The sequence below is a fragment of the Lactuca sativa genome, chromosome 8 (genome assembly GCF_002870075.4).
Source record: "Lactuca sativa cultivar Salinas chromosome 8, Lsat_Salinas_v11, whole genome shotgun sequence".
In the NCBI taxonomy this organism is placed as follows: domain Eukaryota; kingdom Viridiplantae; phylum Streptophyta; class Magnoliopsida; order Asterales; family Asteraceae; genus Lactuca; species Lactuca sativa.
In genome coordinates, this window is record NC_056630.2 from 46,698,766 (window position 1) to 46,712,033 (window position 13,268).

The following is a 13,268-nucleotide window of genomic DNA, read 5'->3' on the forward strand; positions in this document are numbered from 1 at the left end:
TTTCGTCCGGATCTGTCTAAATAAAATTGTTGTGAGGAGTTGCTAGAGATTCTATGGAAGCAAATTCCTGATCGGTTTCATCATCGGTGGGAGCAACAAATGGTTGGTTACTCTGAATGGCTCTATTCCACATCGAGATAAGTGTAGCTTCATCCTGGGACCTTGTAAGTTTTGGATGCCTTGTGTCACAACTAGAAATTTTGTGTCTTGTAATCACTATACTCAAGTAAATGTTGAATTCAAAAACTCAAGAGCATGTATGATGCTTACTCAATGGAAAACTAAACCCCAATTCACTACATCAAGCAATTGGAAACCCTAAAAGTTCTTGATTAGGTCCATTTTGGACTAGGACTTCCTTATTGGACCTAAATGGACCAATAAGCTTCCAATTTGACTATCATGGGCTTAGAACCCTTAAATGGGCTCTAATTGGACCCACATTTACTTATTTCAATATTTTGGGCCATATTGGGCCTAGAATGAAATAAATTAAAAGCTTTGATCCATGATTAACCTAAACTAGCCTAGCAAAGTGTAAAAATCATATTATAATTGTTTTTAGGTTAAAACTCATCCAACTTAATTTACACATGGGCTTGTGGGCATTAAAGCCCAAATTTCTCTTTTTCCTTCCCAAATTTTCGGCCCAAGACAAGCCCAAGAGGAGAAGTTGACTATTACCATGCCACCTCATTTTTATCTCTTGGTTTTCCATGTAACATGTCTCATATCTCCATGCATGTATCACTTCATGTCTATTTCTCTCTCTCTCTCTTCTTGTTTCGGCCGTGAGCAACACACACACACACAAATCTCTCCCAAACTCTCTCTAGATCACTCAAGACTTCTCTCTTCCTCTCCATCTAAAATCTCGAAATTTGGCTTGTGTTTCAAGAGGATTCTTCAAGATTATCATCATCCTTTGGTAAGTTTTTCCATGTCTAAGCTTCAAAACTCCCCCCTCACATGAGATCTCTTATTCTAAACAAGTTTCTTTGGTGATCATACTCCTAGAAAACTCCATAAACTCGAGATCTTCATCAAGGGGTGCTAGGGCCGAAAATCACCAAGTTTTCTTCCATCCTTTCTTCAAAAACCGAATCAACACCCAAAGGTGAGCTTCATACCCCCTTATTTTCGGTTTTTATATGTTTTTGTGGGGGAGAATACAAGCAAAGGTGTAGATCCATCATTATGTGTATGTTTTGGTTGATTTCTATGCTTATATGTATGTTTTGTATGATTTTGATGCTAGATCTAGTTATGAATTGCTAAAAACCGAGATATATTTTATACTAGCATAAAATGTACTACTACATGCAAAGTATACCAAGAAAAATAGCCAAATGGCTTGACAACACTTATTTTGGGCTAAAAACTCATTTTTTTTTGACACAAAATGTTAAAAATACAAAGTTGAAGGGACTAAAATGAAATATTTCGAAATCTGATGGGTGAGATGAGTCAAAACAGTTTCCATAATGTATTTTCTGAAAATATACTCTTTTGGAGGATTAAAAACATAAATTTCAAGCTTAATGGGCTAAAAATGACAATTTCGGCCCAATAGGGCCCATTATGCGAAGTTTTCTGTTTTGGAGGGCCAAAACTGTATTTTTCTGTAAAACAGTGGACTATTAGTGTTACAAGTACTTTTCAAAGGTTTAAAATGCTTTTCAAATTTAAAAAGGACCAAAGTTGCAAAAATTTTCCAATTTGGGCCAAAAATGTAAAAATTGCGAAAAAGAGGGGTTACAACCGAGAAAACTGTATTTTCAGGGATTAAAACTGTTTTCAACTAAGTACATGCTGAAAAATGTCAATTGTAATAAGTTTTGGTGTTAAATGACAAGAAATTTTTTTTAAGGACTAAACCGGAAATTTATTTACCTAAAGGGGGTGAAAAAGTAAATTTACAAAATAAAGAGGGGTTGTAAACAGAAAATTTTCAATGACAATTCAATACACTCGTTGTGAGCAAAGGCTAACACTACGACTCTCGATGAATTACAATACACAATATCACCAACAATCGTTATCAAACGAATTGATTCGGTCTCGAATCAATAACAAATCCAAAACTACTAACACTACAACGCTCAATACACATATGGAACTCTCGGAACTCTTTACTCTCGTGGAACTTACTCAATACGTCGACGTACACTCCTTAGGCCCAAAAGTTGCAAATCATGCTTGTTGAGCCTAGCTAGCCCGATGACATGATCTTTAGGCCCAAAGGATACTTGCTTACATGTAGTTAGGTCTAATACGACTTAACCGCGTGTAAAAGGACTTTCAATGGCAAATGTGTTGCTGGTCCCCAAGGGTCCTTCGGTGCTGCTAGTAAAGTCGGGAACTCACGATTGCGGGTTGGGCTTCGGGCCCTTCGCAATTGCAATGGTCTTGAACGACGCAAGGAAATACCGAGGGTTTCGCACCTTCTCTTTTTCCCTTCGGTCGTGGGACTACACAAGTCCGGGAGGATTGAGTTGTGTGAATAAGTGCGAGTGACGCCTAAGGGATCGCTAGTACGGTTGTCGACTGGACGTTTTCATTAACGGACGTTACAACAATTCACCACCCACTGTATACTCAATGCCTCCGGAGCTCAACGAATACCTCTAACGTAACGAAACAACAACACATAAACTAATTAAAGCAAAGTGATAGGAAAACGTCGGGTTTTCCTAGGGTTTTCAACTAGTACACTTACGAACTACATGCCGAATTTTCACAACTCGTACGCTTACATCTATAGAATTCAAACAAGCATACTCACGGATCTTCACATATTTTTACGCTATACTATTTTCAGAAAATATCGGATTTTCTGGTGGTTTTCAAAACAATACAAACATTGGATTTTAAACATTTCTTATGAACTCACCAACATTTCATATGTTGACGTTTTTCCAAAATACTTGTATTCTCAGGTAACAGATAAAGTGAAGAAAGGACTGTACTCTATGATTGTTTTGCGGTTGTTTAAGTAACAATGAACAATTTATTTTTGGGCATGTAATATTTTGAGACAATGTAATGGAGGTAAACGCCACCAGTTGTATCATTCCAATGCTTGGTGATGTATAATGTTATGTTTCATGTATATTCATTGTGATGGTATTCAATTGAGTCACAACAGCCCCCGGACGTTTCCGCCGTCTGGTTTGGGGGTGTGACAAGTTGGTATCAGAGCTTTGTTTATAGTGAACTAGCATATCTAGCCACACATTGATATGCAACTATAAACCAAAAAGAGGGACTAACATAACTCTGAACAAAACAAGTAAATAAAACACCCTTGCTTGCATTAGGAATAGGAACATAACGCCGAACCAAACAAAAATAATACTAGTGTCTCGGTTAAATTAAGGACTGTTCTTAGTGGTACCAAGGAGTGGATGTAGCCTGATCAACTACACTCTCTCCAAAGTATAACTAACACACGTCCTGATGAGATCAGGATAGCTAGGGAATCTAAAACTATACCCCTACCACCGAAAAGAGAACGCCTACTTGATCTATGCGATAATTGTAGCATCCTAGGAATAACGTTAGCATAATTACGCACTCTCGCAGACCGCATGGCTGGTTTTCATCACCCTGGAGATCCTTACTTCCCTAACCAGGGGAACAACGGATGGCTAGAGGAGGAGCCCGAGGAAGAGCCTGAGGAGGAGCCCGAGGAAGACCCCGAAGAGGAATCTGACGGGGAACCGGAGGCCGAAGTTGAAGGCGAGCCTGCCGAATCAGAGGAAGATGAAGGAAGCCTCGAGGAGGATACTGATGATAGCGAAGGGGGTGATTCGGATGCGGAGTCCGAAGTCATCAACCCCCCTTACCCGATCAGGGTGCCTGCCTATCGTGTAGGCCCCACTGGTCCTACACCTCCCTGGGGTATTGATCTTTGGAGATGGAGCAGACAGCAGGGACAGCGACCCCCATACGGTATGTCACGCGAGTTCTTTGACCTGAGAGACGGAGGACCGGCTGATCGAGCCCTTCCAGTCATGGTGAAACGGTTACGGAATACGGGCGACCTTGCCCAGGACACTGCTGATCAGGTGCGCCAGTTGAGGACTAGGGTCGAGCGTGCGGAGCAGGAGACGCGTGACGTCCTTCGAGAGTTTCACATGAGGCAGGTTTGGTGGGAGTCTCGACTTCGGGACGCAGAACGCTTGGTGGCTCGTCTTCAGGGAGCATCCACATCCTCGGCACCACCTCCGGACGCAGCTCATCGCGGTTAGGGATAGACTTATCTTAGTAGGTCGTTAGGAACTATGCTATGTACCTCGACTCTATGTTTAAGTGACTACACTACTCATAGAGCCGTTATGCTGTCGAACTAGTATCACTCATGTATGCTCTTACGAGCAAAATTTTCATGTATCAAATGCGGATAATATTAATAAATTTTTACGTGTTTTGTTACGATATTACAAATTGCTATGTGTTGAGAAATTATGATTGATTGGTCAATGGTAGTAGTGTTTAAGTTCGTACCATGCGCCTAGTCAGTAGGATCACGACCTCACTGAAACAACATACCCTCAACATCTTTCCGTTTTGTGACAGAAAGATGCCTCCCCGACCTACTCGCGGAAACCCAGGACCAACCCCACCTGAAGTTGACTCAGCCGTGTTCCAGGCAGCTGTATCTGCAGCAGTCACTGCAGCGATTGCGCAAATTCATCAAGGGAACAATGGAGGAGTCAATGGGCAAGGAGCCGGAAGTTCGAACAACGGAATGAATCAAGGACCCACCAAGACATGTACCTACAAGGACTTCACAAACGCCAAACCACGAACTTTTAATGGCACTGGAGGGGTGATCACTCTGAAGCGATGGATCGAAAAGGTGGAGTCGGTATTCAAGATATGCGACTGCCCTGAGCACATGAAGGTGAAGTTCGCGGCCTGCACTTTTGTGGATCAAGCGCTCACCTGGTGGAACGGACATGTAGAATCCATGACGCTCCCTGTAACCAAATCTATGCCGTGGGTAGAGATGAAAGAAATGTTAATGGCTGAGTACTGCCCACAAGGCGAAATACAGAAGATGGAGCAAGAGCTATGGAACCTCACTATGCAGAATGCGAATATCGATGCCTACATATCGAGATTTAGCGAACTATCTCTGCTGTGCCCGGGTATGATCACCTCGGAAGGAAAGAAGATTGAGCGATTCATCTGGGGACTAACATCACCAATTCAAGGGAATGTGATAGCTACAAACCCCGAAACATTTGACAGTGCGAAAAGATTGGCAAAGAAGCTGTATGACCATAACAACAAGAAGGGAGAGAAGCCAGTGGAGACTGAGAAGACGAAGGAAGGTGATGGCAAGAGGGGAAAGAACAATAAGAGGAAGGGGCGCCAGGGCCCCGACACCTCCAAGAAGCAGCAGACAGTGGCGGTTAATGCTGTTACCGCACCGGTTCCAGCCGCACCACATGCTCCAACCTCAGCCACTTCAAATGCTTCCAGACCTTATTCCGGTAATCTTCCCAAATGCAACAAGTGCGGTTTCCATCACAATGGAGAATGCAAGGATTTTCAGTGCACCAGTTGCAACCGAAGGGGACACACTGCAAAGTACTGCAGGACTTACCATCCCCAGAACCAAAATCAGGGAACCAACAACAACAACCATCGCAGCAACAACAACATCAATGCCGGCGGCAATAACACAGGGCCTAGCCACACCTGCTTCGGGTGTGGGAGGACTGGACACATCCGCCGAGACTGTCCTAACAACAACAATTTAAGAAGCGGAGGAACAGGAAGGATGTTGACCATGGGTCAGGGTGAGGCTATTCAAGACCCCTCTGTTGTTACCGGTACGTTTCCCTTAAACCACAGTTATGCATGCATCTTATTTGACACCGGAGCGGAGCGAAGTTTCGTAAGCAATAAGTTTAAGCATTTATTAAAACAACTGCCCCAAAAGCTAAATGAAACCTATACGGTGGAAATGGCCAATGGGAAAACCGAATCCACTGGGGAAATCTACACCGGATGTACCCTAACCCTTAATCAACACGTCTTTCGAATAGATCTAATGCCAATGTCAATTAGGAGTTTCGATGTGATCATCGGCATGGACTGGTTAAGCCCCCACCATGCCGAAATTATGTGCCACGAGAAGGCCGTTCGTCTTCGTCTCCCAAATCACGAAACCCTAGTAATTTACGGAGACAAATCTAGCATGAACCTTCGCCTCGTTTCGTGCATCAAGGCACAAAAATATCTACGAAGGAACAATCTGGCGTTCCTGGCTCACGTGGTGGATAAAACCAAGGAGGAGATTAACGTTCGAGACATTCCCGTAGCGTGTGAATTTCCGGACGTGTTTCCTGAAGATCTTCCAGGAGTACCCCCAGAGAGACAGGTTGAGTTTCGAATCGACCTCATTCCAGGAGCAACTCCTCTCGCTAAATCACCCTACCGGCTAGCTCCTGCCGAGATGCAGGAATTATCCAGCCAACTCAGCGAACTTTTGGACAGGGGATTTATTCGACCTAGTTACTCGCCATGGGGAGCTCCGGTGCTCTTTGTCAAAAAGAAGGACGGATCTTTTAGAATGTGCATCGATTACAGAGAGTTAAATAAACTCACAATCAAGAACCGCTACCCACTCCCACGAATCGATGACCTATTTGACCAGCTCCAAGGAGCTAGTTATTTTTTTAAAATAGATCTACGGTCCGGATACCACCAACTCAAAGTCCGGGAAGAGGATATTCCAAAAACCGCTTTCCGAACTCGCTACGGACATTATGAATTTGTCGTAATGCCCTTCGGTCTAACGAATGCCCCTGCCGCATTTATGGACCTAATGAATCGAATCTGCCGACCGTTCCTCGACAACTTTGTCATTGTTTTTATCGATGACATCCTCGTCTATTCTCGAAGCAAGGAAGAGCATGGCCAACATCTTCGACAAGTCTTAGAAACTCTGCGATCAGAAAAGCTTTATGCCAAACTCTCCAAGTGTGAGTTCTGGCTACGGAGTGTGAACTTCCTAGGTCATGTAGTCAGCCAAGATGGAATCCATGTGGATCCCTTTAAGGTCAAAGCTGTAGAAGGATGGGCAATCCCGACAACGCCCACAGAAATACGTCAATTCTTGGGTTTAGTAGGCTACTATAGGAGATTCATTCAAAACTTCTCTAAGATCGCCAAGCCACTTACCTCGCTTACGCAAAAGGGCGTACCATTCAAATGGACAGACAAACAAGAGATTGCGTTTCGAACCTTGAAACAAGCTCTCTGTAGCGCACCTGTACTATCTCTGCCTGAAGGAACGGAAGATTTTGTAGTCTACTGCGACGCGTCAAATCAGGGCTTAGGTTGCGTTCTCATGCAACGTAGGAGAGTGATAGCCTATGCATCCCGCCAACTAAAGACGCATGAAGTAAACTATACGACCCATGACCTAGAGTTGGGAGCTGTAGTCTTTGCCCTAAAGATTTGGAGGCATTACCTTTACGGTACAAAGTGCACCGTCTTCACGGATCACAAGAGTCTCCAACACATCTTGAACCAAAAGGAGTTGAACATGAGGCAACGAAGATGGGTTGAATTGCTAAACGATTATGAGTGTGAGATTAAGTACCACCCAGGCAAGGCCAACGTGGTAGCTGATGCATTAAGTCGGAAGGAGTACTCTAATCGTTGTACGAAAACTCTCTCGATAACCATTCAATCTCACCTGGCCACTCAAATTGCAGTTGTCCAGTCAGAGGCCATTAAGACGGAAAATAGAGCAAGCGAAGTATTCACTACTAGAAAAAAGGCCTTTTACGACGCTCATTGCGCGTCGTAAAACGCTCAGACGACGCGCAAATGCGTGTCAAGGAAGGCCCTGTCATAAAGAGAGACGACGCGCTTTTGCGCGTCGTCTATAGACGACGCGCATTTACGACGCGCATTTATGACGCGCATTTACGACGCGCGGTTACGACACGCAATGCGTATCAAGGAAGGCCCTGTCATAAAGGAAGACGATACGCATTCGCGTGTCGTAACCTTACGACGCGCGTGTTAATGACACGCAATGCGTATCAAGAAAGCCTCTGTCAAGAAAGGCCATGTCATAAATGAAGATGACACGCATGTTTGCGTATCATAATTTTAAATGTTAAAAAAAAATATTTTTTATAGATTTACTAATTTTCAAATTAAATTTGCATTTAATGCCTCACAATATAAAATAAAATATCATATACAAAAAATATAATCCATTTCATAAAATTTAATGTCTTACAATTCTATTTGTTACAATATATAAATTTACATGATGTGTAGTGGAACAAACAATGAGATACGCATACAATGGAGATGGATAACAAGACATCAAAAAGGAAAAAGAAGGGCAAAAAAGTAAAATACGAGGCCACGCATGAGAAGCTCAGCTACTTTAGCAGCAACTGTGTTACGTGCAGCATCCTTGCTAGCCTGAGAATGAGATGCATATCAAAATATCAAAGTTGTTAAGTAACTAGTTCCTTTTGTTTACTTTCCCAAATATTTTTTAAACATCATTTATCCGTACAGCACTCAAAGTAAGAAGACATACCTCACCCCTTATCAGCAATGGGTTTCTTCCCTCATCAATTAGGACATAATCAAGTTCATCAACTATTGCAAAATGCAATGGTTTTGGCCTGATAAACATTGTGCTATTATTAATCCAAGAGACACTTCAAATGAAATCTGCCTTAGTAATTAGTATTAGTATGAAAAATGTGGTAATACCATCTCATAACAAGTTGCAATTACAGACGATAAAATCCCAACAAGCATCTACAGTGAAAACATATTAATCCAAGGGCAAATATGTAATTTTATATTCATGTCTAAAAAAAAGCATACCATGGAATAAGCAGCATACGGGAAGTCTGAAACTCCATAATGCAAACCATCAACAATAAAAGCAAAAGCATTCAAAGGCTGACTAGCACTCACAAACTTTTTTCACAAAATCAAAACGCATCAGAAATATATATATATATATATATATATATATATATATATATATATATATATATATATATATATATATATATATATATATATTAACAACAAGGGTATTATAGGGAGTTTACCAAAACCCCGGTTCTAGCAATCGCCAATACTCCAATGTCCTTAGTGAACAGTGTGACTATGGAACCAAATGAAACTCCCAATATTGCAGCCAAAGTAACACCCATCACAAAACCAATCTAAAGAAAATAATAAAACATTAATTAACTTTTATAAAATAAAAACATCTTTATATATTATATAAACAAAATAATTATTAAGTAACATTACAGTCAACACGAAGTATGTGATATCCTTCACAGATCTATAATTCCCTTTTGAAACCGAACTAGCAATCAACGCCTAAAACAAAACAAAACAAAAAAATGGTTAAGAAGTCAACTAACTGACAAATAGTCAAACATTTTCCTTAAACTATATGTCAAGTCAAGTCAAAGTCAACATTTGGTTAATTTATACCTGACCAGATGCAGCCAACGCATCTGTAATAAGGGAAACTGCCAACCAAACTTGCAGACATATATGATGAAGCAGTAGAGTAGAGTACCTTGAGCATTTCATTTTGTGCTGTCAGCAACTGGTCCCGCCCTTGCAACTGTACCATACTCATCTTACCAGCAAGTATGTCTGCTTCTTTCCCGCCCAGGAAATTTGTTTTCTTTATTCATTTAAGAACCAAAACCCTAAAAAACATTATATAGAATTATAAAAACTTCAAGAAAAGTCAAAGGGAATAATACCTCAAGAATATGTAGACGTCAATTCACAGGCAATTCAGCATTTAACACAACAGATTTTATACCAAACTGTCAAAAAATATATAAAAAGTTTTATTAAAATCTATAATAGGTAAAAAAAGATTAATTTAATGGGAAAAATAATACTTGCTCAAAGTTTTAGTCTAAAACTTGTGTCAATTGTATTTGTAAATATAAAGACTTTCTTTTGAACAAGATCCAACTTCAAAATTGCAAGAATGTAAAGAAGCTTATCTCGATAACTACATTGTATCTAAATATAAAAGTAAAAGAAATAAATAAAGATTCAAGAAACTATAAAATGTATTAAAGAAATGCCCTAAAATAAGTTTGTTAAATAAGTATACAAGATTTTAGCTCTTAAGCTCTTACCCAAAATTGCTGAACATTTTTGGGGACAATTTCGTCCTTTCCATCACCAACTTCTGCCAAAGTAAGAATATAGGGATTGTGTAGATAAAGCTTCTTCAAGCTTTCAACATCATCACTGCAAAAATTTCATCAGAATTAATTGAATGAAGAAATTGCAGGGGTAGAAATGGAAATACCATCTTATAAGAAGTGATAATGACACAAACAAACCTTGAGGTAGCAGCCATGAGAAGGCATTGACATCTTTTAGGAATGTGAGTTTTGAGATCTTTGAGATTCTTTTCATATCCATATGTAAAAAGAAGATCTGCCTGATTTACTAACATGAATCAGTACTTTAATAAAGAGTATTATAAATGTTACAGAAAGAAAAGAATCCATACCTTATCAAGAATAATAATTGAAAGATAATCATGAACGGATTTTGCTTGAAGAACACCTGATGAAAGACATCTTTGGACACAAGCTGGAGTAGAAACAAAGATATAAGGAGGCCCTGACAATGCTGTCGCCTGAAAATTGGAAAACAAAAGCAAAAATTACCAATTTACCGTTGATCTTTATAATATTGAAGAACAGAATTGGATTTTGTATAAAAAATTTACAAAAACTAATCATTTCAGAGAAACTTGGTTCACCCGTTAACTGAAACTTTATTTGGCAACATCATTTTTGCAAGAGGAAGTAATGCCCCTTGAGAAATCAGAATTTGTCTCGGTTCTTCACCTTCTCCTGCAACATTTCCTAATGCTTATGCACACTGCTCTGCAACAGGCACTGAACTCTTTTTTGGATAACAATTACAAAATTAGAATTACGCCATTGAAGTGATATGAAAAAATCAAGAAATATTAAAAACTAAGTACTTAACACTAACCTCCAATTTGAGCAATGAGTAAAGGTAATGCAGGCAATTAAGCTCTTGTTTCTTTAGGTTTTCCAGCAGCTATGTTTGTAAGACACCAAGCTGCTTCAAGCAACTGTATTATGGATCCAGAATAAAAATTAAAACATATTAAAAAGGGTATGCTAAAAAGAAAGAAGGTCATTACTAATATTATTATTGTTTATTACCTGCTCATCATGGGAACTGCTCTGTAGATAAGAGGGGTATCAGATCTTCAACAAAATGGATATGAATGTGTAAAGCTTCCAGTCTTGACCAGCCTGCCCTTGTCCTGTGCACCATCCATAATAAAAAGAATCATAATTTGTTTTACGCATTTGCCCCTGTTCATAATCATATACCATTCAACTATTCTTGCCTTCACTTCATGAATAATATATTTATCTGTACGCATCTTTTGGAGACCTGTTCAAGTAATAGTTATTGGCAACCAATTTTTCCTGCATAACCCAATTATTAAAAATTAACAAATAATAATAAATTTAAAAAGTACAATAATGCCCTTATTGATACGCACCAGATGAGACTGCACATTTGCCATCTTCTTTTCATCAAACTCATACTCTTTAACAGGTACTTTTGTAGCCTTTTAACATACAACAACAATACTAGTATCAAAAATGGATTACACAAGATGAGACAGGGGCCTTGATTTGATAATCAAATATTGCAATACTCAGTGAAGCAAATAATCAAACACTTAGTGGGCAGTAAAAACTTAATTGTGTTGATTGAAAAGAAGTTTAGGGACGTAAAGGAGAAGAGGAGAACCTGAATCAACGAATCTGGCATATGGTTAGATGTTTTTACCAGAGACGGTAACGATGGTACTCATAGAGAACAAGATTAAGAAGCAGACACTACATTGATTTTCTAGAAAGAAAATGGCAAACAGTTAGTAATTGATCCAAAATCAATAATCGGCACATCACCTGCACTCGAATTGATGACATCGTTAGCTTCCCGAAACTCCAGCGACACTGTTACTTGGCCTGGACTCCGGCGACTCATCTGACCTACACCACGACGACGTCAGTTGTACCAGCGACTCATCTAATCCCAAATCTGATCTTCAACCTTCGGTTTCTAATCTTCAACCTCGAACTTGAGCCCTATAGCTCCTCACAACCCCTTGACAACCTTTGAACGCCACCTCACACCCTCACCTGCAAATAAAAAAAGAAATAATAAGAAGGGAGAAGAAGGGTTGTGATCGAGCTAGAGGAAGAAAAGAGGAAGAATACGTACATCATTTCTTTCTTCTTTCTTCTTTCTTCTTTCTTCTTTTCGCTCTCCAACTCTGGCTATAAATACGAAAGCGCAAGAGATATTGAGAGGAGTGAGCGGGGTACTTCAAAATTTTGGGGGATTTTCCATGTTTCTAGTGGTGGCGGCTGCTAGGTTTTACAAAGAGTAGTAGGGGAGAAAATGAAAGAAGATATTACTATTTCAAATGTGTTATGTTTGATTAGGGTTTGCACATAGAAGGAAGTGAAAGTCGATCGGAGAAGAAGGGGTTTGCAGAGAGAAAGAAGGGAGAGAATGAAGTTGATTTGGCGGGTGTAGAGAGTAGAGAGGAAGAGGAAGCGGGTGTTCAAAATTTTTGGGGGATTTAGTTTCCCCCATGAGTCCCAGAAACGCGTGTTTATTAAAATTATATAGCGACATTTGTAGAGGACGCCCTTTTTATTATAGGTGCCCTCCGTGTTTTTAATATTTTTACATCAGACACTAATTTAAGGGCACTCAGTAATGCGCGACCTAAATCCTTAAAATTTTTGAAGAGATGACACTTTTTTAATGTCGCTCTCTAATGCGTAACATAAATCAAAGAGCGTCGTGTTTTGCGCGTCGTAAAAGGTCTTTTTTCTAGTAGTGATTGCGCGGAATGGAAAAGAACCTGGAGGCAAACGAGAATGGAGTATACTATTTTATGAACCGTATTTGGGTCCCTAAACTTGGAGGGTTTAGAGATGTTGTCATGAAGGAAGCCCACAAGACGCGATACTCCATTCATCCCGGTTCCGATAAGATGTATTTGGATATTAAACAACACTATTGGTGGCCTAACATGAAGGCGGAAATCGCGACCTACGTCAGTAAGTGCCTTACGTGCGCCAAAGTAAAGGTGGAATACCAGAAACCCTCAGGATTGTTACAGCAACCGGCAATCCCTG

At 40.1% G+C, this 13,268-nt stretch overlaps 1 protein-coding gene and 1 long non-coding RNA gene across 5 annotated transcripts; both read right to left on the reverse strand.

Annotated features, from left to right (window-relative positions):
- Window positions 1-8,234: 8,234 nt before the first annotated feature.
- On the reverse strand, window positions 8,235-9,843 carry LOC111920425 (protein DETOXIFICATION 45, chloroplastic-like). Of its 3 annotated transcripts, XR_008225593.1 has the most exons (7): window positions 9,795-9,843; window positions 9,514-9,712; window positions 9,325-9,396; window positions 9,117-9,233; window positions 8,767-8,979; window positions 8,588-8,675; window positions 8,235-8,466 (listed from the first exon to the last, which is right to left on the reverse strand). XR_008225593.1 is itself a non-coding variant. In XM_052766812.1 (6 exons), the coding sequence occupies exons 1-4, from the start codon at window positions 9,662-9,664 to the stop codon at window positions 8,815-8,817; spliced, it is 417 nt and encodes a 138-aa protein (XP_052622772.1). In that variant the 5' UTR covers window positions 9,665-9,788; the 3' UTR covers window positions 8,235-8,466; window positions 8,588-8,675; window positions 8,767-8,814. The 3 variants fall into 3 exon arrangements, 2 of the variants coding, with proteins under 2 accessions (XP_052622772.1, XP_052622771.1); XM_052766812.1 differs by lacking the exon at window positions 9,795-9,843 and having other exon boundaries at window positions 9,602-9,788; XM_052766811.1 differs by lacking the exon at window positions 9,795-9,843 and having other exon boundaries at window positions 9,514-9,788.
- A 964-nt stretch (window positions 9,844-10,807) lies between these two features.
- On the reverse strand, window positions 10,808-11,914 carry LOC128128066 (uncharacterized). Of its 2 annotated transcripts, none has more exons than XR_008225673.1 (5): window positions 11,863-11,914; window positions 11,609-11,677; window positions 11,259-11,531; window positions 11,062-11,164; window positions 10,808-10,916 (listed from the first exon to the last, which is right to left on the reverse strand). It is a non-coding gene; the product is annotated as an uncharacterized LOC128128066 (long non-coding RNA). The 2 variants fall into 2 exon arrangements; XR_008225672.1 differs by having other exon boundaries at window positions 10,808-10,968.
- Between the last annotated feature and the right edge of the window lie 1,354 nt (window positions 11,915-13,268).

Excerpts from the sequence above, each read along its gene's own strand:
- LOC111920425 (XM_052766811.1), bottom strand. The coding sequence starts at position 9,615 with ATGAAATGCTCAAGGTACTCTACTCTACTGCTTCATCATATATGTCTG. Across the intron at positions 9,234-9,324 it reads TCACATACTTCGTGTTGACT|ATTGGTTTTGTGATGGGTGT; the intron begins GTAATGTTACTT and ends TATTTTCTTTAG. Across the intron at positions 8,980-9,116 it reads TTGCTAGAACCGGGGTTTTG|TTTGTGAGTGCTAGTCAGCC; the intron begins GTAAACTCCCTA and ends TTGTGAAAAAAG.